This window comes from Tamandua tetradactyla, chromosome 23 (genome assembly GCF_023851605.1).
Source record: "Tamandua tetradactyla isolate mTamTet1 chromosome 23, mTamTet1.pri, whole genome shotgun sequence".
NCBI classification, from domain to species: Eukaryota; Metazoa; Chordata; class Mammalia; order Pilosa; family Myrmecophagidae; genus Tamandua; species Tamandua tetradactyla.
In genome coordinates, this window is record NC_135349.1 from 54,918,665 (window position 1) to 54,943,285 (window position 24,621).

Genomic DNA, 24,621 nt, shown 5'->3' on the forward strand with positions numbered 1-24,621 from the left:
GTGCCCGCTGGGCCTGTGTAACCCAGGCCTGCAGGTGCCACATGCCCACCTTCGGCTCTGCTTATCCCCTGCCCTCCATGGTGCCCCAGGGCCAGCTGGAGCGTCACAAGGCAGGAGGGGCCGGTGCCCACTGTCCTTGCTCATGGGACCTGCCATGTGCCAATACGAGGATCCTGGGCCAGGAGGGGCTGGTGGCCTCGGACCCAGAGTCAAAAGGAGTCATGGGGCCAACCAAACACCAAAAAGGGGCAGGAGGGAAAGCAGGCCTCTGCGCAGGAAGATGCCACAGGGCAGGTGTTGTTGGGCAAGGCCCAGGGGAGTGTGGGGTGGGCGCTCAGTGGGGTACAGGCCACCAAGTGGTCAGGGCCGACTGGGGTGACGCATGCTGGGAGCTGGGATGGGAAGAGGCCACAGGTAGAGCGGAGAAGGCCTGGGGGAGTCCAGGGGGCTCAGGTGTCTCCCAGTCCAGGTGGCCGGGTAGGTCTGCAGCGGCCCTCCCTGGGCTGCCTGGAGCCCACAGCTTCAGGCACGAACCTCGGCCACCACAGAAACTTCAGGATCTGCAAAACCTGCAAAAACGCCAGGACAGGCATACTCTGCCCTTGGGCCCTGCTGCCCCTGACCGCTACCACGTGGGCCCAGGGCCCTCCCCTTTCCACGGGGCAGCGCCCGCAACCCTAGGGGAGCCTCACGGGCCAAGGAGGGGTGTTACTGCCTGAGAGGCTGTCATAGGCAGCCCGGAGCTGCTCCACGGGCCACTGCAAGGACAAGACACAAGATCAGAGGCCCGGGGCAGGGTCTCTGGTGGCGTGGTCGCAGGCCCTGGAGTCATGCCTGCTCCCCCACCCTGACGGCCCAGCAGCCGCGCAGTCACCCTCCGCGAGGCGCTGTCACGGGCCCGGGTTCTGGGTGTTGGGGTCCTGGAAGCCCCATGCCTCCACCGCTGCGATGAGGAAGTTCTCGGAGCAGAGGGGCTGGTTGTTGAAGGTGTCGCAGTGTCCCGTGCGGCCACGGTTCAGGTCCCCATCAATGTAGAGTGCCTGGCCGCCCCCTCCACCTGCAGGTCAGGGCAGGTGGAGGTCAGGGCAGCCCTGCCCCTACCAGCCCGAGTCGGTCCGCACTGCCGCCAGCCCCACCCCGGGCTGCCCCCTGCCCCCCCCGCAGGCCGTGGCCCCGCCTGGGCATGCCCCCGCATTCCCCTCCGCCCCACGGCCCGTCCTCAGCCTGCTCCAGCCCCGACAACCACGGTGAGAGCCCTCGAGGGCCCGGGCAGAGGGCTCCAGGCGCCCACGACCCTGTATGGGGCGCACCGATGACGAGGCAGTCGCTGCCGCCGGCCATGAACATGGACTCTGTCTTGGACGGCAGGTTGAAGTGCCGAGCGGCCAGGAACGGCGAGAGGCGGTCGGTGGGGTCCAAGGGGACGGCATGGCCCAGCTGGGAGGGAGCGGCCGTGGCCTCCGGGGGTGCCACGGGCGTCGCCTTGGTCAGCTCAGGGTGTTTAATGACCACCCACTCGTAGCGCTGGACCTCAGGCTGCAGCTGAGGCCAAGGGGCAGGCATGAGGGGTGGCACCCAGGCCCCGGCTCCACTGCCTCCAAAGCCTTGGCCATTATCTTCCACCCAGAGCCCTGGGTGCAAGGGGCAGTGCCAGGGTGGGGTGGGGGTACTGCCCAAGGCAGAGCAGGCCGTGGGTGCTCTCTGGGGCACATGGTTCTAACGACCAAAACCCAGCAGCAGACCACCCTGCAGGGACAGCCCCTGTGACGGAAATGAGGTCAGGTGCGGAGGGGGGCACATGGGAAACAGGGCCTGGGGGCTCCTGGGGGCCCTGGGGAAGTTCTGAGCTCTGCCCAGCAGGCCGAGGCCACTCACCCTGAACACAAAGCACTCTCCGGTCCCAAAGAAGCCCAGTTTGCCTCCAAACTTATTTCTTTCACTCCAGTCTGTTGACAGGTAAGCGCCACACACCTGGGAGAGAAGCCCAGGTGAGACTGAGTCCTGCCCACCTGCAGGGGTGTCGATGGTGCCCCTCCCCCACTGCTAGAGGGGGAGGATGGGGTGGGGGAGAACACGGTTTGGTGGGGAGGGGGTGTGAGTGACATGGTCAACTCGCCGCAAGGAGCCCCCTGGGCCCCTTTCCCAGGGGGGGCCTGGGGCTGGTGGGGTGGGAGGGCGGGAGTGGGCTGCCTGGGCCATTTTCATCTTCATCTCCCTCTTCCTCAGAATGTGTGAACGAGGCCCAGCCCTCACTGTCTGGCCTCTGCTCTAGAACATTCCCCCGATCCCTGCCAACCAGGGGAGCCTTAATTCCCCACTGCAGCCCTTTGAGTTGCTGCAGCATTTGCCCCAAGCACCTGGCGACTGGGGCTGTGGGTTGTCCTGGCTGCCCAGGCGCTCCTGGGGACTGGACGCAGGGACATGCCAAACAGACCCTTTGTAACATGAGATGCCTCGGGTGAGGCCATGAGCTCTGGCCGAGAATTGCGGGGTACTTTGATGAGACAGCCAAGAGCGGGCCCCGAGAGCGGCTTGTGGGTGGCGTGGCAGCAGGCGAAGGCAGCTGCCCATCCAGTGGCCGGGTCACCAGTCCTTTCCGTGGCCTTGGCAGGGGCCTGGGCCCCAGGGAAACGGAAGGGGAGGCTGGGCATCTCCTCTCTGCTGGAGGGCACACTTGCCCTCCCTCAGGTGCCGGGCAGGCCGATGCTGAGAGCCAGCAGTCTAGAACAGGGGACGTGTGCAGAGGTCAGGCCCTCCTTACCTCCTTTTGAGTGGTCTTAATGAGAAGGAGGGTGGGCTCGTGCCCTTCACACTGGAAGTAAAACCTGTGGACAGAGGGTGCATGTACCAGATTCCTCCTGGGGCTGTCTCTCACTAGCCCCGCTGACTCGAGCCCACTGTGCCTGAGAAGCCAAGACTGCCTGGCCTGGGGACAGAGACTTTTCTCTCCCAGCCTGGTCCCTCTCAGCTGAAACATAGCTGAGTCTCCAGTGTGTAGGGGTGTCTGCCAGGGGCGGCACCCCACAGCCTTAGGAGGGCAGCAGGCAGAGCAGGGACAGGACCTGTGTCGGAAGGCACCTCTCAGGCCCCATACGTGTCACCAGAAGCCGGAGTGTGGGGAGCTGGGGAGCCCTGGACACGTGTGGTGCTGAGGGTGCTGGCTGTGGCCCAGGAGCCCAGGGCCTGGTGGGCCCTCCAGGGGCTTCCTACGCTGCACAGAGGCAGGAGGCAGGGTAAGCCAGCTCAGCTACGATGCCACCCCTGCGTGGGGCAGCAGGTACTGCCCGTGGTGCCAGTGCTGCCTGCCTTACCTCTGCTGGGTGCCCATGATGTGAGCCCAAGCCTCCGGTCACTAGCCATCTGAGGCTCAAAGGGGGCCGAAACTGCAGAGCAGCCAGAGCAGGTGGTGGCCTGGGGAGGCCCTGCCACACCTGCACAACTAAGGCTGCAGGTCAGCCGAGTAATCAGGCCTCCTCCCCCAATTCTGTCAACTTCCCCAGGGCGACATTCTGAGGCAAGCACCCCTGGGGTATATAGCCAGGGCCTTAGAGGGACAGAAGCCCAGAGAAGGGGTTCCTAGTACTCGGGCCCCACAGGAAGAGGCCAAAGGCCCATCTCAGCTGTCCCGCAGCTCGCCTTCCCCCTGGTGACCCTGCCTGGCCTCCCGCGTCTCCAGGCCACTACCTGGTCAGGCTGTAGCCGTGCTGCAGTGAGGAGAAGAGCAGCAGGGGCTGGCAGAGGGCGAAGCGCTCGGGGACCCACGACCAGATGTCTCTCATTTCTTTCACGCTGACAATCTCCGAGTGGAAGTTCTCTGCGTGGACGGCCAGGTGCACAAACTGCCTGGGATAGCAGGAGGTGTTCAGGGTGCAGCCCCCCAGCTCCATGCTACCCCCTCCTTTGGGAGCTGAGCCTGCAGGGTCTTCTTAAGGGGGGAGCTTCTCGCAGGCATACTCAGGGTAAGAGCCTGGTGCTCAAGTGCCTGCTGAGATGTCACAGGGACAGTACTGGTCCCCGGCGCCACGTCTCCCGCCCTGGGCCACAGAGAGAGGAGAGGGCACCCAGCCTGGGTGCGGACAATTGCACCTTTTCTCTAAGAAACTGGGACAGGGAATTGGGCAGCTCTGGAAAGACATGGTTTCAGGGTCAGCCAAGCCCCGAAGCCCAGCACAACCGAGGCAGCCAAGCAGACAGACAGACAGACAGCACATGGACCCCGGTCGGGCTCGGGTGGCCCTACAGAGAGAGGCCAGGCCCCAGGAGCCAGCGAGCAGCTGCGGCCCCGGAGCCGCCAGGCAGGAGGGGCAAGAAGCCAGGCATGGCGCACGGGTTTCCAACCTACCTTCTGTAAAGTGAAACACTGAGAAACAGGAGGAAGGAACAGACACAGATAAGAGGAAGAAAAACCAGTCAGATGGGGAGAAAGTGGCGGTGAGTACCCCCTCCCCATGCACCTGCCTCCAGCCCTGGACAAAGGACTCCACGCCAACGGGCCACTCACACAGTGTGGAGAGGCAGCGGCCGTCTTGGGACACCGGGTTTGCCCTGACCCTGCTCCCAGGGGTTGTATCTCAGGGTGGGGAGGCCGCATCCAGTAAACCCAAGACAGCCCGGCAGGGGGTGCAGAGCTGGGGGGTAGGGCAGGCTGGCTGCTCTGACATGACCCCTCTGTTGTGGCTGCAGGGGAGGAGGGACTGGCCTACTGCCGCCTTCTGACTCCAAGCCCAGCGTCCAGCTCCCGCCTCAGCTGGACAGGGCCCTGCGCCTCTCGCCTCCCTGCAGCCATAGCCAGAAGAGGCCCTTCCTCTTTCCCTCGCACGGGTGGGCAGATGGGCAGAAGGACAGATGGACGGAAGGGGAGGCGGAGCACGGGGCTGGCAGGCCCGCAGCCTACCTCTTCTGCTTGACCGTAATGCCCCGGTGTTTCAGCGCCTTCTCGTTGGCCAGCTGCAGGAGCTGGATCTCCTTCCGCGAGAACAGCCGGATGGCAAAGGCCTTCTCCAGCAGCTTCTCGGGAGACACCGTCTTGGCAATGTCCTTGACAAACAGCCGGATGTCCTGCTTCACATTGTCTGACTCGAGGGGCTGCCCGGCTCTCACCTTGTGGAAGAACTTGAGGATTGCCAGCGCCACCCGGTACAGCACCTTGTACCCCTCAACCAGGAAGACGTCAAAGACGCGGGCAAAGTAGCTGAGGGGCAGCTCCCCGAAGAGCCAGCGCTGCCAGTCGGAGTAGACCTGCAGGACATCCTCGGACACAGCCACCATCAGCTTGTGGGCTGCCTGGCAGTACTTGTTCACCAGGTCCCCGAAGGTCATACAGGACGACTCGAAGGCCAGGAAGCTCTGGTCGATGAGCCTTTTGCTGGGGTCGTTGCAGGCCAGGATGCGGCAGGTCTTCTCGAAGCACTCGGCCTCGTCCAGGCTGTAGTGCAGGAGCAGGGCCACGACGGCAGGCAGGGCGGGACAGAAGGAGATGTCGGGGAACTGGTGGGCCACGCACAGCAGGATCTTGCGCACGGCCCCCTCGCCCCGTGGGTTCAGGCAGTAGCTGGGCACCTGGCTGCTGTCCACGAACTCGGGCAGGGGCAGGCTGCTGCCGCTGTGCTTGCCCACGATCTTGCCCACGATGTCGCTGTACACGCTGGCGTCGGGCGTGACTGCGCGGCACGGGATGTCGCGGATCAGCCGCTGGTACACCTGGCCCCGCAGGGCATGGCTGTGCGCCCAGTAGCCCTGCCGAGCCAGCTGCTTCAGCTCCGGCAGCTCCGTGCAGCTCAGCTCCCGGGGCCCCGCGTCGCGAATGGCTCTGTCCATCTTGGCTCTGTCCACGAAGCAGTTGTAGCCAGGGGAGTCCATGGCCAGGGTCGTGCCGTCCCCAGGAGGGCAGCGGAGAGCAGCTAGATCCTCCGGCCGCCTGGCGCAGGGCTTTCTGCTGGCCCCGGTGCCATCCCACGCCCTGTGGGGTTAAAACAAAGCAACATTTTAAGATCCTTGTACTTGAAGTTTCCTGCTTTAAAGACACTTCTTAAAAATTTTTTTAAAAACACAGCAAACAAACATGAACATTCTCACCATATGATCATTCCATTCTTGGTATAGACTCAATAACTCACAATGTCATCACCAAAAAAAGCTGTATATTCATCCCCATGATCATTTCTTAGAACATCTGCATCAATTTAGAAAAAGAAAGAAAAAGAAAAAGCTCATACATACCATCCCCCTTACCCCTCCCTCTCATTGGCTGCTAGTATCTCCATCTATCCAATATATTTTAGCCTTTGCTTCCCCTATTTTTTCCTATACCCCTTACCCCTCCCTTTCATTGATCACTAGCATTTCAATCTATTAAATTTATTTTAACCTTTCTTCTCCCTATTATTTATTTATTTTTAATCCATATTTTTTACTCATCCATACAATACATTAAAGGAGCATCAGACACAAGGTTTTCATAATCACACAGTCACACTGTGAAAGCTATATCATTGTTCAATCATCCTCAAGAGACATGGCTACTGGAACACAGCTCTACATCTTCAGGCAGTTCCCTCCAGCCTCTCCACTACATCTTGAACAAGGTGATATCTACTTAATGCGTAAGAATAACCTCCAGGATAACCTCTCCACTCTGTTTGGAATCTCTCAGCCATTGACACTTGATCTCATTTCTCTTTTTTTGAGGGTTTTTGAAGACCACTTTTTCTGAGGGTTTCTGTGTGTGTGTGCTAATCCCTCTACAAAACACTAAATGGGTGCACAGGTGGTTCAGTGGTTAGATGGCTAGAATGCCCGCCTTCCATGCGGGAGACCTGGGTTCGATTCCCAGACCATGCAACCCTGCCCCCCATAAAAGGGCTTCCATGTAAGACACATGAACCTTTGGGGAATTCATTGTGAGCACTGGAAGATAACTTCTCTTCACAGAGATGCAGACCCGGGAGGCTGCTGGGTGGGGGTGCACAGGCTCCGAGCTGGGAGAGGTGGGAGAAGCATCCCAGGAGCGCTGTGGGGACAGCCCCCACTGTCCACCCCAGGCTCCCAGACACCCCTGGGGGCCTCCTGGAAAGACCAGCCTCCCTGGCCCCGCCGGGCTCTGCAGTTCTCCGCGCGGTCCTGATGCCTTCAGGAGCCACAGACCAAGAAGCCCCATTCAGCAGAAATGCTTCCTCTTGATTCCCCAAGGAGTTTTACTCAGCTGGGTGTTGCGGGGAAAACACAAACCCAACCTGCCCGGCTCTCTCTGGATTCGCATCCTCAGTTCTCTAAAAATGCCAGCTTGGAAAGCTCGGTTTCAGGCAGGTGATTCAAGAGAAGAATCACGGGTAGACGAGCAGATGTGATTAAAGAGGGCAGACTCGGGAAGAAACGGAAGATGCAAAGGCTTTCAAAATTAGACATCTCTGGGTCAGTGTGTGTCAGGAGCACAGGGGGACTGGGCATTCTCCAGCTGGGGGGCCATGGGCAGGACGTGCTATCAGGAGCAGGGATGGCAAGGGCAGTGTAGCTTTGCGTCTGCTCGGGCCACCGCCACCGCCCTCAGCACAAAGGGGCGGTGCCTGCCATGTGCCGGCCAGAGCCTGCACCCGGTGGCACCTACGCAGAGCCACCGCGGGCCTGCCTGGGCGGAGGACCCGGTCATCCTGGTCCCTCTCATATCTCCGACATTCATCTGAAAACATAAATGCAAGCGCTACTGCAAAACCCTGCGTGAAAAGTAAGGAATTTCAGCGTGACATCTGTGTGTGTGAGATGAGGTCCCGGGAAAGCACCATGATGCTGTTTTTACAGGGGGTTCCCCCCAGAAAAGAACTCGGACAGGGCTTTCTGGGGTCTTAATTCAAAAGGTCCTGCTGGAACATCCTTACCCATAGCTTTGGGCTCAGGAGAAAAGAAGCCCTGGCGGTGGCTGGCTGGTCTTGTCCTGGGAGGGAAAGCAGTGTGGGGTTCCCTTCTTCTCCAGGTGTGAGGGCCCCTCCGTGTTACCCTGTCCGTGTCATCCATCCCTGGGCCAGCCAACCTTCCATGCAAACAACCTTTTGTAGAGTTTAGGTTGGTCATCTTAGGCTCTGATCTCACTAACCTCCAAGGGACCCCAGCCCAGCCTGTCCCAGTGAAAAGAATCAGCTCCTTCTCAGCAATAAATGTGTTTATAAACAGAACAGGAGCTGGGCAGGACAGCGCCAACCTGCACTCAAATTGCCCCCAATTTGGGTTGAATATTAAACTGGAAACTCCATAAGCAATCACCACGCCTTGCCAAGTTCTGCCACAAAGAACCTCAGGAAAGAAATAGGCCTGTTTGGTTTGCCATGGCAAGTGACATCCAAGGCCAAGGACATGTCCAGGAGACCCTGGAGGAAACTCTGGGCTACCACAGGCATCCTCCTGCCCCCGCCTTACCTCACCCCCAGACTCCCCACCCAAGGGAAAGCACAATTCCTGGCCAGGCAAACAGGACTTGTAATGACCTTCTTAAGGCCTCGATAAAAACCAGGTCTGAGGTGGCTTTCTTTCTTTTTTTTTAGTTACACAAGTGATACACGAATGCATAATCACAAAAAGTAAAATAATATGAAATCATGGTGTAAGACCTTAAAGTCCTATTTAAATCACCCCCTCATCGTCCTCCCTCCTTCCCTAAGGACAATCACTACTGGCATTCTGGTCATGGCCTTCAAGCCTTTTTCGTGGCTTTCTCACCCCCCCACACACACACACTGGCACGCGCGCGCGCACGCACGCGCACACACACACACACACACACACACACACACACACACACTGGCAGCTATGCTCGATGGTTGTGACTGGTTACTGGGAGGGAATCCAGGAAACAGATCTAAACATAAAACCCAGGCTCTCGGGTAGGAAAGCGCACAGTTTCGAGAGCAGTCTTCAGCCTTCCAGCGACACTCTCCTCTCGTCGCCCCACCTGTCACAGCTCTGCCAAGAGGTAGCACAGCTCAGACACCTGCTGCCACCCAGCCAAGCAGGAAGAGTCGCAGGCCGAGCTCCCCCTTCCATGCCCGGAGCTCAGGGGACAGAGATGGGGGCAGGCGACTCTGTGGAGAACGAGCCCATTTGGAGCCAGCCGCATGGCCCAGCTTCCCTGTTGTTTGCTTGAAGTTTGGACAAGTCACATATCTTCCCCGAACTGTAGTTTCCTCTTCTGCAAACGGAACTAACAATGACAGCCACCTCCATGCACCAGTAGACAGGCAGCTCGTGGCGAGCCCTCCACTGATGCCAGGTTCCACTCTGGGCGAGGAAAGGGAAATGCTGGGGCCCGGCCTGCCTCGCCAAGGGCACAGGGGTGTCTGTCTCATGAGCATGTGGCGGGGAGATGGCAGGGCTGGGTGACTCCCCTCTTCTCACTTCCCTCCTGTATGTGCCTCCACTGGGAGAGGGGACTCCTGGAAAACCACTTTCTTTTAGTCGCGGGGAGGGGAAGGGAGGAAATCATTTGTCACCACAGATGCCGCCCCACCCGAAGGCCGAAAGTCTATTGCAGAGCAAAGTGGGGTCTGGGCTCAGCTCCCTGAATTTGGAATGGGGTGTAATACTTGGTATATCTCGTCTCCAGCTTTGGGCCTAGCCTATAATTGCGGGAAAACAGCAGACGTTCCACCTGCCATCCTGGTAGGTCGAGAGAATTCTGGGCGGTGGGGACGCCACACATAGTGTCTGGAGAGTGACGGTCCCTTTGGAGCAGTCAGGGCAGCTGTGTCCACGTTCTGGCTTCACACAGAGCCAAGGGACGAGGAGGAAGCAGCTGGGAGGAGACAATGAGGAGTTGGTGCAAAGGCCCTGAGGCAGGGACACGCGGGCTTGGTGTGTTTCAGGAAGAGCAGAGCTCCTGCCCAGCCGGCCAGCAGGCAGCAGGCCAGGGAAGAGGGCAGGGAAGTGCCACGGGGAGGACTCTGCAGGGCCCACAGGTGCCCGGGGAGGGGTCTGCATCCTCTCTATGTGCAGCGGGGGGCATGGGTGGGCACTGACCCGATGGCTGCGTTTAAATGCCCTGCCATGGCCACATGCCGTGAGACGAAGCAGGCTGTCACGGAGAGCACGGGCCAGCCTGGCTCTGTGGCAGGCGCCTGCCATCCCAGGGGCTGGCTTCTCCTTCTCAGCGCTCCCCAGGGCCCTGGGCCCGGCACTGAGGGGTGGTCCAGCGTGTCTGGGAGAGGAGGCTATGGGGACCACGGCCACAGGCCTTGGCACAAACCCCTGTGCCTTTCCCCAATGGTCCCTGCAGATGGCCTGGCTGACTGACCCACTGCCTCCTGCTGCCTGAGTTGAGCCTCTTCCAATGACCTTTATGTCACTTTTCCTTGCAAACTCTGCGTCTATTTGAGAATTCAGGGTCCCTCTATATGGGAAGCAAAACTTTTCTAAAAAGAAAAAATCTTAAGTGGGAACGAGAGCTTCTATTTCCCCAAATGGTGACACTGCTGTGTCAGTGGCCCCTCAGCCCAGCTCCTAGCGTGGCCCCTTTCTGTCCCCAGGCCCTGGGCCTGGGGTGCTTTTTTGCAGAGGGGAGTCACTGCCCGGCAGGGCGCCCCCTGTCCTGGCAGGAGTGTCCTCAAGGGTCAAGCTTAAGGGTTGCTTCTTCCACGCAGGGCTGGGGCCAGTGCAGGTCAGATGGAAGCGGCCGTGGAGGCAAATGTCCACGTGGGGGGTGGAGGCACCCAGTCCCCAGGGAGGGTCAGGCCTCCAGGAGGGCGGGCGGTGGGGTGGGGAGCGGGTAGGCTTGGGGAGGCATTCTGGGGGCGGGGGTGACATGGTGGGGGCTGAGGGCCCGCTGGCTGCGCTGAGGCTGCCCCATATGGGGGGGAGGACTGCAGCAGGTACGTCGATGGGGGTGCAGTGGGAGCTTCCCTGGTGGCGGTGGGCGAGGGTGGGTGCAGGGCCCACGCAGGGGGAGGCTGCCCCTGGGTGCCCCGATGGGGGAGCTGAGGACGCCGGCTTGGGGGCTCTGGGTTGGGATAGTTCCCAGGCCCGGGGTCAAGAGTGGCCAGCCCCACGCAGGGTCCTGGCAACCTCGGGGCGCTGTGGGTCCCGGGACAGTCCCTTGGGGCTGGGGACCCAGTGGGAGGCGACCTGTCCACAGGGGCGGGTAGCGCCCAGGCCCCTTCCCCCCATGGCACCCCCCAGCCTGGAGCCCCGGCCCCAGCACCACACCGAGCAGGCCCGCGCTGCCTAGTGCCTATTCCGGTCAGGGGCAGGTGTCAGCGGCTTCACTCCCAGCTCCTCCTCCCCCTGGGCCGCCCCCACCCGCTTCCTGGAGGCAGGGCGCAACGGATGAGGGGACTGGGGCCCTGAGGGAAGCAGGGCTGGGGCGACCTGAGGAGGAGGGGAGCAGCACGTGGGGCCCCTGGAGATTCCACAGGGAAGGGTGGGCTCCACAGAGGGCAGGACCGACGGGCCACGCCCTGGGGCAGAGGCCAGGACCCCGTGGGGCCAAGCAGTCTCCCACACTGTCAGGGTGCCCCCGGCAGGGCCAGGCGGCCTGGCAAGGCCCGATGAGCTGCTCTTCCCAGCCAAGGCAATCCCGGCTGAGCAGTGCTGGCGGCATCACCCTGGGGCGGGGGTGGGGGCTGCAAGCAAATCAGGGTCTGGAGAGCAGGTTGGGGAGGAGGCACCAGGTGGCCAGGTGGGGACAGCCTGGGAGACACCTGGAGGGAGGTGGGCCGGGGTCCCTGAGGCACAGGAGGAGCAGAAGAGGGCAGAGACAGACGTGGGACAGCCAGCAGGCGCGGATCAGGTCTGGGCAGGGGGTCCGGGAGCAGATGCCGGTGGCCAGGACTGGGAAGAGACCACCCTTCTCCTCCCACCAGAAGCTTCCTCTCCAATCCTGGTCAGGCAGAGGCCCCAGGAATCTGCTGGGCCCCTGGGGGACACGGACAGCCGCGCGGCTCTGTCTGGGGTCCCAAGCAGAGGTGAAGAGGCATCACCCATCCCCCGCCCCCGAGACCTCAGCACCCCTGGCCCTGGGCAGCGGCATGGGCTGGGGTGACAGAGGCCATGTCCATACACTCAGCCACATCTGTCATCCCCTCCGTACCTGAGTGCCTCAGGGTCCCTGGCTCTGAGCTGGCCACGGCAGGTACAGAAATAAGACAACTGACAGGCCAGAAAAAAATGTCATTTGGAGTCAAAGCCGCTGCAAAACAAGTATAACACCTGCCGTGCCCAGGGGCAGAGGCAACCCCGAGGGGACAAGGGTCCCCTCTAAGGGTGCGTGGCGAGGTGCGGGGAGCCTGCTCGGGGGTAGCGCTCCAGGTGAGGGTCCAGCTCACGTGGCTGCGGGGACCTGGAACTTGCTGGGTCCAAGGACACATGCACAGCAAACTGCTCTGAAGGCCGGTCGTCAGGCGTGGAGAGTGGGGCAGGCCTTGGCCCGCAGAGGGGCTCTGGCTCCCTCCCGCTGGGGATGGGGCGCAGCCAGAGGAGAAAACCAGGATCAACCTCTGGTTCCAGAAAGATCTGCCTGGTGACAGCCTGCAGGAGCTGGGGCCAAAGGGCCTGAGCCGGGTGAAGAGGGCACCGGGGCCCAGTGGAGGGCTGCCTGCCCGGTGCCCGCTGTGGGGGCGGTGAGTCCAGGCCTGTGGCACCCAGCGGGGTGGGCAGGGGGTGTAGGAGGTGGCCGGGGGAGAGGCGACCGGGACAGCAGTATGAAAACGCCCGTCCGCACAGCTGGGGCCCGGATGCTGGCCTGGGGGTGGGATGGTTTTGCTGTCACTGGACAAGGGGTCTTCCCCCAGGCGTCCCCACACGCTGCTTCCCGCCCACCTCGGTCTTCCCTCGGGAGGTGTCCAGGCGGCCACCCCATCCCCTCCTCCCCCCACGCACCCTGCCTGTGGCACCCCTTCTCTGGATGCCAACACCGCAGGGTGCCCGAGGGCCCCAGGGGGTACCCCGACCCCACACTTTAAAGGCCTGCTCCTCTCTATCTCTGTTCACAGCTTGGCCCTCACCGGGAGCTGCTGCCCCAGAACTCGGCCCCTCCAGCGCCCACTCTCCCAAGGCCTGTCCTTGGGCCCTTCATGCTGCCCCCACATCCCACCCCAGGCCCAGCCCTGGATGCCCCCATTTCCATCCTCCGCCCTCAGACCCTCAAGCCCTGCTCCGCCTCTCACCTACCAGCCCGGTGTAGCTTCATTTCCTTGCCTGCCCTGCCTGGACTAGTCGCGCCCAAATCTTCAGCTGCCACACGGGTCTGCCCCCATCTCAGCTGCCCTGCAACCGCACTGGAAGGGAATGCGGGGGGGGGGGTGCTGCCTCGGGGGAAGCGGGTCCTCAGAAAGCTGGACACAGGCTTCCCCTATGACATGGAAACCCACTTCCAGGGACACGGCAGACACCTGGACACCAATGTCACAGAAGCATCACTCGCTAAGGCCACCAGGTGCAAACTGCCCGCTGACCCCGCAGGACAGGCTGGCCCATGCCAGCCCCGCTCAGCCTGCAGCCTGGGGCTGCGTCCACGGCGCGGTACCGTCTGCTTCCACCTATGGGAAATGTCTAGATTCGGAAATTCAGAGACAGAAAATGAGAGGCCAGAGGAAGGGGATGCGCAGTTATTGCTTCATGGGGACAGGTTCTGTTTGCAGTGAGGAAACGGTTTCAATGATGGGTGGCAGCGATGGTTACGCAAAACTGTAAATGTAGTTAATGCCACTAAGCTGCACGCTTAAAAGTGGCCAAAATGGTAATCTTGTATGTGTTACCACGCTAAAGAAATGAATAAGGAAGCCAGCATGAGGGTGCTGAGTGGTGTGAGCACCAGCCTCCCCAGCCGCCTGGCCGGCCTTCCCGGGGCACCCACCTAACCCGCCAGGCCCCAGTACTGCCCCTGCTCCACTGAGAAATGGGGTCTTTTTGCCTCTCTGGCCCCGTTCCTTGGCCTGGACCCCACCCTCTAGGCCCTGGCGGGCTCTTTCACCTTGGCGCTGGATCTCTGCTCCCGGGGACCCTGGCCTGCCTGAACCTGCACAGCGCCCTCCTCTCCAAAGGCCACCGACTGGAGAACCTGGGGCCCCACTCGTTTCTCGGAAACTTCAGAGTCAAGCTCCTGGCAAGCGCAGCGTGCCTGCCTCCCACCTGTCCTGGCACCCTGCCTGACTCCTGCCGCCTTGGCGCTTGGTGCCAAGTCTAACCTTGCTCCCCTCCCTGAAGCACCGCTCAGGGACCGCCCGCGGTTCCTGCAACACCCCCTCTGGCTGCTGCCCCTTGGTGTGTCTTGGATGTTGTCTGGACAGGAGTGTCCTCTTGTCCCTCTCCGCCCAGTGCCGTCCAACAGCCTGAAGGCCTGGCCCCTTTGTGTGAGGCTCAGTGCTCAGCAGACGCCCGGCTGCCACCCCTACCTGGGCTCCTCCCGGGTCCATCCTGGTCCAGCCCCCACCTGCCCCTCCAATAGCACCTACAGGAGCCCTACTGCAGGCCACACACCACATGCGGAGACAGCCACTGTCCAGGACACACCCGGTCCCTCTTCCCTTCTCTTCTCGGTCTACCCCAACCTGCCTCAAGTCTCACCCCCTCACAGGGCCTTCTGTGCCCTTCTGTGCAGCCCTGAACTCCAGGGCTCCCTGCCTGGCCCGCCTTGACCTTTGGCCCCTGCTGTAATGACCTGCTGTGCATCCAGCTCTCCCACTGGGTTGTGGCTTTGAACATAGAGTCTCAGGCTGTTTCTGACCGGCCCTGGGCAAAAGGTGGAAACAAGAGAAGGAAACGATGGAGACCCAGGAAAATGGCACACCACATTAACCCAACAGATAATTTAATTCTGAAGGCCAAAAGACAGGGGACATCAGTCACCTGCTCCAGGCAAGTGCCCCCCTGGCTGTCATCATCCTGTAATGGGCCAGCAAGGCGTGCCTCTGCCTCGGTCCTGGCACAGCGCGGGCTTTCCAAATGTTAGCAGTGACAGGTGTTCCATGGTGACAGCCGGAGCCAAGAGTGGAAACCCAATAGCGGGCCCTGGTGGTGGCACACAATGCAAGGGCACGTGCCACTGCAGCAGGGGCGTCACCCCTAACGGGTTAGTCACAGCACCACGGCCAGGTGGCTGGCACGGCTGTGAGTTCACGTTGAGATGCGAGACTCAAGCAGGCCAGGGCCCCTGAGCAGGGCAGTCTGAGTCTCAGCCTTGGCCAGCAGCTCTAAAGGGTTCCCTGTGCCCCCAAAAGGACGCCTTGCCCCCAGCCTGCTGGCCACCTGTGGACAGATGTGGTCTCTTTGGGACTCTACTAATGCCGGATCCTTATGTTCTGAGCTCAAAGAGGCCTCCCCGTAGAGCATCTGGTCAGAGCCCCCAAGTTGGATGCACAGAACGAGGGCTTTTGTGAAGAGGAGGCCGCTGTCAACAACACTAGAATTTTGATGGGCCTGAGCTCTGAGCCAGGTGCCTGCTACAGGTGTGCCTCCAAAGGCCAGGTGCACAGCAGATTCTCAGCCCGGATGGAGCCAGGGCTGGGATGAGTGCTGCAGGTGGGGTTGCTGTAACAGGTGCTCATGAGGCGCTTCCTGGGTGCCTGGGGACCCAAGTGCATGCAAAGTGGGAGGTCTGGCCCCAGCCCTCAGTGAGCTTCTCGCTGCTGAATGCAGGTACAGGGTACTGACAGCTCCAGGGGTCAGGGCTGAGGTGGAGAACACAGGGTGCTGTGGCCCCTGCCCGTGAGATACAAGATGCCAAAGGTCACGAGAGGGAGGCCGGGGTCCATGGCCTGCTGAGAAAGGCCAGTGCCTGGGAGCTGGGGTGAGGCGGGGAGGGGCCCAGTCCAGGAAGAGAGGAGGAGGGGGCTTCTGGGGGCCATCGGTTTACCAGGCTGTAGAGGCTGAAGGAAAGAGTCATGGTGGATCATCGAAACAAGGGTGAAGATGCAAGGAAAAACAGAAGGGACGGCGGTAGGGTCCCAAGGGAAGCTGTATTTAGAACGATACACAGGATAAGGGTTTTATTGGTCATGGAGTCTCCCAGGGGTATAAATAAGCACTTCGAGTGTGCGAGCACCCGATTAAAATTGTGTAACCATTTGGCAGACACAGAGTTTCAGATTATGAGAAACGATACAGAGTCACGTGGCATGTTCCTGACTGCCCGTGACAGCAGGGAGCATGCCGGGGCGGGGGTGGGGGGGGCCGGCTCCCCCCTCTGCACCCATGCCTGTGTGGCAAGCCTTGGGCCACACACGGTCCTGCAGCCAGCGGGGAGTGGGGAGTGGGGAGTGGGGAAACAGCCGGGAGCAGCAGCTGGGGCTCTGGGGACTGAGGACCCATGTGTCCCTCATCCAGCAGGCTCCACAGAGATAAAGATCACTTCCAACCGCCAGACCTGCAACTTATCAGGAGGCTCCGACAGCTCTGGGGGCCCCAGGCACCTCGGAGGGGCTGGTGGGGTGCGTACATGGGCTCTGGGCCTGGCTGGACTTTTCCAAAGCTCTGCCTGCTGCTAAGCTGATACCATCTACAGGAGCTGGGGTCCCAGAAGGAGTGCCCAGGCTGCCTTGCGTCTCGGGGTCCAGAGACTTGTTTTCAGTGAGGACCAGCCCTCAGTCTGGGGGGACACCCTTAGTCCGAAATCCTTTGAGAGGAGGAACACCCGATCTGGAGGTTCCCAAAAGGCAATTAAACTGCCTGAGATGAGGAGCCGGTGGAACCAGGTGGTTTTGCACCGTTAGCATCTTAGGTTCTGCCCTCTGCTTTAGCAAAGGGCCTGGGCCTCGGTGATACTCCACACACCATCTGGAAAGACGCCACGCACACCACATGGAATGAGCCCCCAGTAGCTCTCCTTGGCTCCGACCACCACCGATCCACCTGCCCCCAGATGTCGCACCACCCCCTGAATCCAGCACCTCCAAAATGAAACGCATCACCTCCCCAGCCCTGCTCTCATCCTGCATACCTGACATAGCCTGCTGTTCCCACCGGTCCACTGTGGAGTTTCTCCTGAAGTCCCCCTTTCTCCTGACTCTTCCCATAGAGCCTTTCTCTCCTTTTCTGTCCCCGCCCCGGTGAGGTGTGGTGGCCCCATCACTGGTCCCCTGCCTCAGTGCAGCCCTTTGCCAGTCCACCCCGGCCATACTGCCAGGATCACTCTGGGGAAAACAAATCTCATCAGGCCACTTGCAAACCTAAGACCCTTGCTTCGGTGACTTGCCGGCGCTCTCAGAGGAAAAGCCAAACTCATATGCCGGCACCTGAGCCCTTTCTGGAGCTGCCTCCAGCCACGAGGAACGGCCCACTGCTCTCCTCCAAGCAGGCAGTGGGAGGCGACTGTGCCTCTGAGACTTCACATACGCTGTTCCTTTGCCTGGAAGGCACTCTCCCTCACTTGGTCTTGCCACTCCTAGTCGCCCTTCAAAATCCAGCTCAAGCCATTCCCAGACCCCTCCGCTGGCTGAAAGCCACTCCCCACTGCCCAGAGCAAGCCTTATCCACCCCAGAGCAGCAACTCTTCAAGGGCAGAGAACGAGTCTCCAATTTTGTATCTGCGGAACACGGCACAGTGCCTCCACATATGCAGTATGCATACAACAAACACGGGTGGAAAGAATAAAGAAAATGATCAAACTGAATTCAAGTTGATTCATAGTAAAAAGCCTGGTATTATCTCCATTTAAAGGAGGTATTTGAAACAACCACTGAAATTGCTGCTGGGCTTCTTTCTTCCACTTACAGAATCGTCATCACAGAAAAAGTATGTGTTCAAACAGGTAAAGCATTGAAAACCGCAAATGTTGTTTAAGTGCTTTTTTTTGCCAAACCTGCCTCATCGTTCTCCCTAAACCATCTAAAGGTAAATTCTTAAATATGTCTTCTGAGGTTGGCTCAGTTTGTAACGACAATTAAGAACAACACTGCGTGCCCAAGGTCACTCAGGCCTGCTGGGCAGTCCTGGCAGGTGTGGTCAGCGAGAGCTAGCAAGGCCCACCTGCAGGCCAACGTGCGGACCCAGGGTGGTTTTATTATTGTGAAAACTCTGCCTAGATGACACCACCACCTCTGCACCCCAAGGAGGTCGCCCTTAGCCAGTGGAGCAGCAGCACCACGGCAGTGCCCCCCCCCCCCGTCCTGGCAGCTGTACTGGGCTCCTTTACAGAACCCACCGGTTCCAGGCCAGGTGATGGGTGAGCAGAGATGAAAGCACCTTGTCCCGGCCCTGTTCCCGGGGGAACGGCGGGCTCCTCCACGGAGCACTTCCTACCCTTTGATAAGACCTTCCTGCCAAGGCTTTATCTGAGAGTTAAGGAGCTTAGATGCCCATCAACCCTCGTAGTAAAGGACACACATGTGGGGTCACAGTGCTGGCCCAGAACAGTGGCCATGAATTCTCAGGGAGACCTCTGGGTCTTTTCTTCTTTGGGCTCATTCCTATCAGTGTTCCCTAAAATGGGAAATACCTGCATGCTCGTCCTCAAGGCCTACTGGGTGTGGGGAGGGAAAGTGCAACCGGAGGCCCTTCCCGCAACTGGCAGGAGCAGCAACGTGAGCCAGAGAACAGGGGATTTCTGCTCCACGTTGCCTGGGAGTCACCCACTGACTGGCTTCAATGATGAAAAATATGCTTCTTGGCCCTTACTAGTCCTGGACGGGGGGGTTACCGGCTGGGAGTAAGCACGGGGCAGAGATGGCCACACCAGCATCATCACCACAGCCGATCTGTGACCAGGTCCCTGCTGCCACATAGTGCCCCTAGACAGGTCACTGACGTGTGGCTCTGCACAACCCTGTGGCGCTTGGACAACCTTTGGCCTTGGGTGGCAGCCCAGTGAGCTGTGATCGGGGCTCTGCCACTTGGTCGGACATCGGACAACTACCACCAAGAAAGTCAGTGTCCCTGCCCAGCATGGGCTGACCAGGAGCAGCTATCCCCACGTGGAGCCAGCACTGACACCCAGACCCCACCACCACGCGGCACAGCCTGGAGAAGAGGGGCTCCGGGAACAGTAGTCAGCGCCCCCAGCCCCACAGGGCAGGTGACCTGGGGGGCACTTGGGTGGCAGGTGTGTCACCCGGGCAAGCACAAGGCCTGGGGCTGCGGGTCTTCCGCGGCGGAACTTATCAGAGGATAGGCTGTGCCTGAACCGGGAGGTTTCCTACCCAGCAGGGAAGGAAAATGCCCCGAGGAGACAGCGCCACGGAAGCAGCTCCGGCACCCGTACCCCGGGCCCCGCCCGCGCCCAGGCCACGGCGGCAGCGCCGGGGGACGCCGGGTTCAGCCGGCCCGCAGCGGGGTCGCCGGGCGCGCGGGCTCCGAACCCCTGCCCCACGCCGCGGCCGCGGGCCCCGCGAGTCCGGCCTCGCGCCAAAGCCCCGAGGACCGCCCCGCCCCTCCCCGGCCCGCCGCGGTGCGGGCGCCGCGCCGCCCACCCGCAGCCCCCCGCCCGCCCCCGGCCCGACCCACCTCCGCCCGCCGCGCCGCTTTCTCCTCAGCTTGCGAGCAACAGAGCCACCGCCCTTCTGCGCACGCGCGCCGAGGCCCCGCCCCGCCCCGCCGTGCACGCGCCACTGATTGGGGATCCCCGAACTCCCGCCGGCCCGGGCTGGGCTCTGGGCATGCGCGCTGCGGCTCCGCGGCGGCGGGAGCGGATCCCAGCTCTCGCCCGGGTGCCCCGCACCGACAGGGGGGCGGTGAGGGGAGGTCGCGAGAAAAGAGTGCGGGGACTGCGGGGACTGCGGGGACCCGCGGAGAGCAAATCAGGAGTTGGGGCCGGGGTCACGCGAGTACCTGTGACCGCGCGCCCGAGACGTCTGGTCCCGAGTGGGCGGGGCGGGGCCTGAGCGGGGTGGGCGGAGGGAGGCCCGGGAGCCGCGGGTAGGGGCGCGGGCACGCGGGCGGCGCGGGAGACGGAGGCAGGCCCCTGGGACCCGGCACGCAGTCACCCGCCGGCGGCGGGCGGGCCAAGGTCGAGCGGAGTGGCCAGGATCCGGTGCCCGCGGGGGACGGGGGCAGGGCGCCCCGTGCGGATCGGGGGTGCGGGCAACCCGGCGGGAACGCCGCCCGGGCAGTAGCCGGTGTCCACGGGCGATCCTGGCGGCCCCGTGCCTTCGGGGAGAGCAGAATCGCCCTGGGGGTTCCTAGCCGTTGGAGGGGTCACAGTGTCATTTTGGGAGTCAAAACACTCTCTGGGGATCACGACATGCCAGGATGGGGAGCTCACAGCCCCAGGTGGGGGCGGGGAGGTTCCTGTGCCCCTTGGAGAGGGCAGAGGGCGCGCGCGAAGCCACAGTCCTCTGGGGTCACAGTCGCCCAAGGGCACCGCAGAGCAAATCCTCGGGGCTCCCGCACCCCTCTGAGTCAGGGGGCAGGGTGTCGTTGCGACTGTCACACCCCACCCGGGACTGGCGTGAGGCGCCGGGGCGAGGAGCGCAGATCCATCACAGGCTGATCGGCAGCCGGGTGCGCTGGGAACCCGGCGCCTGATGCGGGCTGCGCCGCCGCTCCCGCCGGGTCCCCGCCCGGCCCCGGGCTCAGGCCGCCCCGCAGCGGCCCCGCCGCTCGCGCCGCTGCAGCCTCCGCAGGCGCCGCGTCCACGCGTCCCGCCACGGCAGCACGAGGCTGCCGCGGGCGGCGCTGAGTCCGGGCCCCCGGTCCCCCGCCGCGGCGCCAGGCCCGCCCCCCAGGAGCAGGTAGCGGCGGCCGGGCTGCAGGCGCGGGCAGCCACAGGCCGCGTCCCGCGCGGGCACCCACAGCGCGCTGTTCCCGCGCCGCGCGCGCTCCTCGCCGCTCCGGAACACGGCGAGCACGGCCACGGGGAAGCGCGTCCACGCGCCTCGCGCCTCGCCGCGCGCGCCCACCGCCACCTGCACAGCTGCGGGGATGCAAAGGGGGCGGGGTCAGGAGGGGCGGGGGCGAAGCCCTGGGCTCCCACCCGAGACGAGCGCGGAGAGGACAAGGGGGACCCGGCAGGTGGGGAGGGGTCTTGGGTCCCGGTGAGGGTCGGGGCGCTCAAGGAAGGAAGGGGGCGGTCGGGTCGGGACAGGCCAAAAGGGCAGGGCCGTGGGCCTACCGTAGTCCTTCTTGCAGAACCTCTTCAGGCTGATGCGATAGCTGCCCCGGGCAGGCTGGCAGTGCGAGTCGCAGTCTGGGGGGGGCGCGGGGGAGAGGGGGACCGCAGGCTGGCACAGCTCCCCACCGCCCCCACCCTGGTCCTCCCCTCCCTTAACCCATAGCCCTCTTCCTGAAAAGCCCCAGTCTGGGCTGTGGTTGGTGCCACTCACCCTGGGGCTCCTCTGGGCTGCTCTCCTGGGTGGGGCCGGGGGCAGGGGTCTCTGGAGGGAGGGCGGGAGAACAGCTGCGATGTAGGGGGGTCGGGGACGGGGTGCGGCAGCGGAGGGCAGGGTGCGGGGTGGGGGCTCACTCACTGACGCAGGGCGCCACCGGGGAGCGGCTCTGCTGGAAGCCTGGAGCGCAGCGGTTGCAGGTGAGGCCGGTGACCCCGTCCTTGCAGGGACACTGGCCTGTGGTCTGGTTGCAGGTTTTGCCCGCAGCCCCAACTGGGTGACAGTCGCAGGCTGGGGGCAGAAGGGGGAGGTCACAGGCCCCCTGGGAGCTGGGAGGGCTGGAAGGGCACCGGTGCACGGGGGCCGGGAGAGGGCTCACCTCTGCAGGCGCGGCGGTCACTCAGTGCCCGGCCCGGGTCCCGATAGAAGCCCTCGCGGCAGTAGTGGCAGTGGCGCCCAGCGGTGTTGTGCCGGCAGTTGAGGCAGACGCCCCCGCTGCGGCGGCCTGACAGCCTGTACAGCTCCATGTTGAAGCGGCAGCGGCGGGCGTGGCCGTTGCAGGAGCAGGCTGGGGGGGGGGGGGCGATGGCGTCAGGGGCAGACCGGCGCGGTCCCGGGTCCCCAGGCCACTGTCCCCAGGGCCTCACCGAGGCAGGAGTGGGCCTCCCGTGCCGTGGCCCGCTGCCAGGGCCTGTCGCAGTAGAAAGGCTTGCAGCGGCCGCAGTCGGGGCCCTCGGTGCCGTGGCGGCAGTCGCAGATGAGGTGGCCCTGGGGTTCCAGCAGGCACCGGGAGGCGTGCCCATTGCACTTGCAGCGCCCGCCCACCTGGAGCTCAGCCGCTGAGTAGGAGTAGGGGAGCCCGGCCTCGGTGGGCCTGGTGAGCACCACGCGGATGTCCGTGGCGGTCACCCAGTCCTGGAGCACCGGGCTGCTCTCCAGGTCCAGGCCGGCAGGGCTGCTGTCCTGCACGCTGAAGGCCAGAAGGCCGCCCCCATCCGGCTGCACCTGGGGAGCCGGGAAGCACAGGGCTTCAGGTCCAGGGCCGTTGGCAGGGCCGGGCGGGCGGCCGTAGTCCAGGCGGCAGTGGGAGGAGAAGAAGCCGAGCGGGGCCCAGCTGCGGCCGTGGTCCTGCGATTTGAGCAAGGCCGCGGAGGCCGGCGGCGGCGAGCAGAAGCGCAGGCTCACGAAGACCAGCTCGAAAGCCTTGCCCAGGGCCACGGTGAGCGTCACGTTGAGGGGCGCCCGGGAGAGCAGGTCCGAGCGCCAGCACAGCGGGCCCGCGGTGCCCCCGGCCGACGTCAGGAGGGTGGCGGGGTGTGCCCGTCGGTGGTCCGAGGTGTCACAGGCCCGTGTGGCCGGCCACCCGCACGTGCTAGAAGCCAGCACTTCGCGGCCCAGGGCCGCATTCACCAGGCCAGGCACGCAGCCCCGGGGTGCACCGGCCTCGTCCTGGCAGGGGTCAGCGGGTGCCGGCGGCCCGGGACTCAGGGCGGCCAAGAGGGTGCCGGCGGTCAGCAGCAGCCCCCAGCGCCAGCCGAGCATGGCCGGAGTGCGGTGGGTCAACCGGCCGGGGCCCCAGGACGCTTCCCCCCACCCCGGGGGGAGAGAGAGCCCGGGGCGCAGGCAGTGCCCGCAGGCCCCGCAGTGCGGTGCAGGCCGAGCCCCCGGCGGCCCCAGCCGGGCCCCGAGGTGGGAGCAGCGGCGGAGCAGCCGCGGGGATGTTGGCGCGCCCTCCCGCTGGGCCTGGAGCGATGACAGGCGGCGACCCCGCTCCCGCGCCCCTCTCGCGGCCCCCGCCCGCCACGACCCCGCCCGCCGCCCCGGCTCGGCTCGCACTCACCCACCCAGGGCCAGGCCCAGCGGGTCTCCCGGCCTCCCGGGAAGGGCCGTGGCCGGGCGGGGCCTGGGGCGCCGGGGCCGCCGCCTCCTCCCCGCTGCAGCAGGGCGGTGAGCCGGGCCAGGAGCGGGTGGGGGGCTCAGCAGGCGCGAGCTGGGCCCAGCCGGGGGCGGGGCTGCTAGGCCGGGGAGGAGGGATGGGAGGGGGCGGGGGGGAGGGGAGGGGAGGGGGCCGCGTGGGCAGACCCGGAATCAGAAGCAGATTCAGACGGAGGCTGGGCCAGCAGGGAGGGGGCTGGGAGGCTTGGGAGCCGGGGAGGGGCGCCAAGCCAGGAATGCGCTGGCGGGGAGGGTCTGGAGGGGCCCGGCAGACCACCCAGCAGGGTCTCCGCCTGCCCAGGCCTTGGCTGCGTCTGGGGCTGTACCCCGAGCTGGGTGGAGGTCTGGGCCACCTCCTTCGTCTGGCCAGTCAGTCTGCATCCGCCCGGCGCTGAGGGCTGTGGCACCTCCCTCTCTGTCCCCACAGGGCACACTCAGGGCAGGGGGCACCAACTGTGGCTGGAGGGCTGTAGAGTGTCCCCACCCCGGGGTGGAAGCATGCTGTAGGGGAAGGTCTGATTAGGGCCTTCCTAATCAGAAAAAGTGGCTTCCACTTTTGGGGGAGCGGCCTGAGCCTCAGTTTCCTCAAATGCCAAATCAGCAGGCTTTGCCGAGCTGCTGGGAGGCCAGGGTTAGCCCATGTAGGTCTGGAATCAAGCTGGGGGCTCAGCACGCTGGCGTCTGTCCTGCCAGACTTCTGGCTGCGCTGCCTGAGCTCACCCCATCTGGGTCAGACCAGACACTGGCCCTGGGCATCCCCGGGTCTGTGAGTGTGTCTAGCTGCCCGGCCACGATGTGCCAGGGAACAGGGCCTTTGGGGTTCAGGGGCTCGACCCGCCTTGAAGGCCATGATGGAGGGGAAGGGAGTCAGGTTTGATCCCTGGGGACAGTCTGGCCCACATGGCTCAGTGTCAGAACCCCTGAGTCCAGCCCACATCCCAGCAGCTCTGGGAGGGACACTGATGCAGAAGTCCAGCTGGGTGGCCTGGGTGCCAGCTGGGGATGGGGAGTGGCAGCTGGAGGAGCTTAGGGTACCACAGCCTGCAAGCCAAGAGGGGCCCAAATCGTTCTGAGCAGAAAGCCTTTCCAACAGACTTTGGGTCCCTGATGGAAGGCCAAGTACCCCAAGAAGGGCGAGGGTTGGCCCCATCCTGGAGGGAGCAGTCTGGGACCCACCCATGGAGCAGCTCTGAGGCCTGAATGCCCAGTTTCAAATGGAAGCTGGCCTCAGGCCAGGGCCTGCGGTTGGGGAGCACTGGTGACTTGGAAGTGCCAAAGTGGCCATGGGCAGAGCTCTGGGGAGAAGGACTGCAGGAGGGACAGAAGCAAGAGTTGCTGGGGGAGGAAGACCCTCGAGCCTCGCAGGGGATCCGACAGTGAAGAGGAGGGACAGGAGGGTCTGACCGGGGAGGAGGTGGGGAAAGAGACAGCATCAAGGGCAGCTCGAGCACC

The 24,621-nt window shown here is 63.3% G+C and overlaps 2 protein-coding genes across 6 annotated transcripts; both read right to left on the reverse strand.

The window, feature by feature from the left end:
• Positions 1-447: 447 nt before the first annotated feature.
• Positions 448-19,461, reverse strand: TBC1D24 (TBC1 domain family member 24). 5 transcript variants are annotated; one of them, XM_077142102.1, is made up of 9 exons: positions 19,415-19,461; positions 4,895-5,959; positions 4,343-4,360; positions 3,685-3,843; positions 2,762-2,825; positions 1,876-1,971; positions 1,311-1,542; positions 875-1,057; positions 476-569 (listed from the first exon to the last, which is right to left on the reverse strand). In XM_077142102.1, the coding sequence occupies exons 2-8, from the start codon at positions 5,857-5,859 to the stop codon at positions 891-893; spliced, it is 1,701 nt and encodes a 566-aa protein (XP_076998217.1). In that variant the 5' UTR covers positions 5,860-5,959; positions 19,415-19,461; the 3' UTR covers positions 476-569; positions 875-890. The 5 variants fall into 5 exon arrangements, with proteins under 5 accessions (XP_076998220.1, XP_076998218.1, XP_076998216.1 ...); XM_077142105.1 differs by having other exon boundaries at positions 448-1,057; positions 1,311-1,437; XM_077142103.1 differs by having other exon boundaries at positions 448-1,057; positions 1,311-1,536.
• Positions 19,462-20,481: 1,020 nt separating this feature from the next.
• Positions 20,482-22,776, reverse strand: NTN3 (netrin 3). Its single transcript, XM_077140345.1, has 6 exons — positions 21,882-22,776; positions 21,614-21,802; positions 21,376-21,525; positions 21,232-21,282; positions 21,021-21,095; positions 20,482-20,822 (listed from the first exon to the last, which is right to left on the reverse strand). The coding sequence occupies exons 1-6, from the start codon at positions 22,774-22,776 to the stop codon at positions 20,482-20,484; spliced, it is 1,701 nt and encodes a 566-aa protein (XP_076996460.1).
• Between the last annotated feature and the right edge of the window lie 1,845 nt (positions 22,777-24,621).

Excerpts from the sequence above, each read along its gene's own strand:
- TBC1D24 (XM_077142101.1), bottom strand. The coding sequence starts at position 5,859 with ATGGACTCCCCTGGCTACAACTGCTTCGTGGACAGAGCCAAGATGGAC. Across the intron at positions 2,826-3,684 it reads CACGGCTACAGCCTGACCAG|GTTTTACTTCCAGTGTGAAG; the intron begins GTAGTGGCCTGG and ends CTCTGTCCACAG. Across the intron at positions 1,058-1,310 it reads CAGCGACTGCCTCGTCATCG|GTGGAGGGGGCGGCCAGGCA; the intron begins GTGCGCCCCATA and ends CCTGACCTGCAG.
- NTN3 (XM_077140345.1), bottom strand. The coding sequence starts at position 22,776 with ATGCTCGGCTGGCGCTGGGGGCTGCTGCTGACCGCCGGCACCCTCTTG. Across the intron at positions 21,526-21,613 it reads TGACCGCCGCGCCTGCAGAG|CCTGCGACTGTCACCCAGTT; the intron begins GTGAGCCCTCTC and ends TTCTGCCCCCAG. Across the intron at positions 20,823-21,020 it reads GTTCTGCAAGAAGGACTACG|CTGTGCAGGTGGCGGTGGGC; the intron begins GTAGGCCCACGG and ends GCATCCCCGCAG.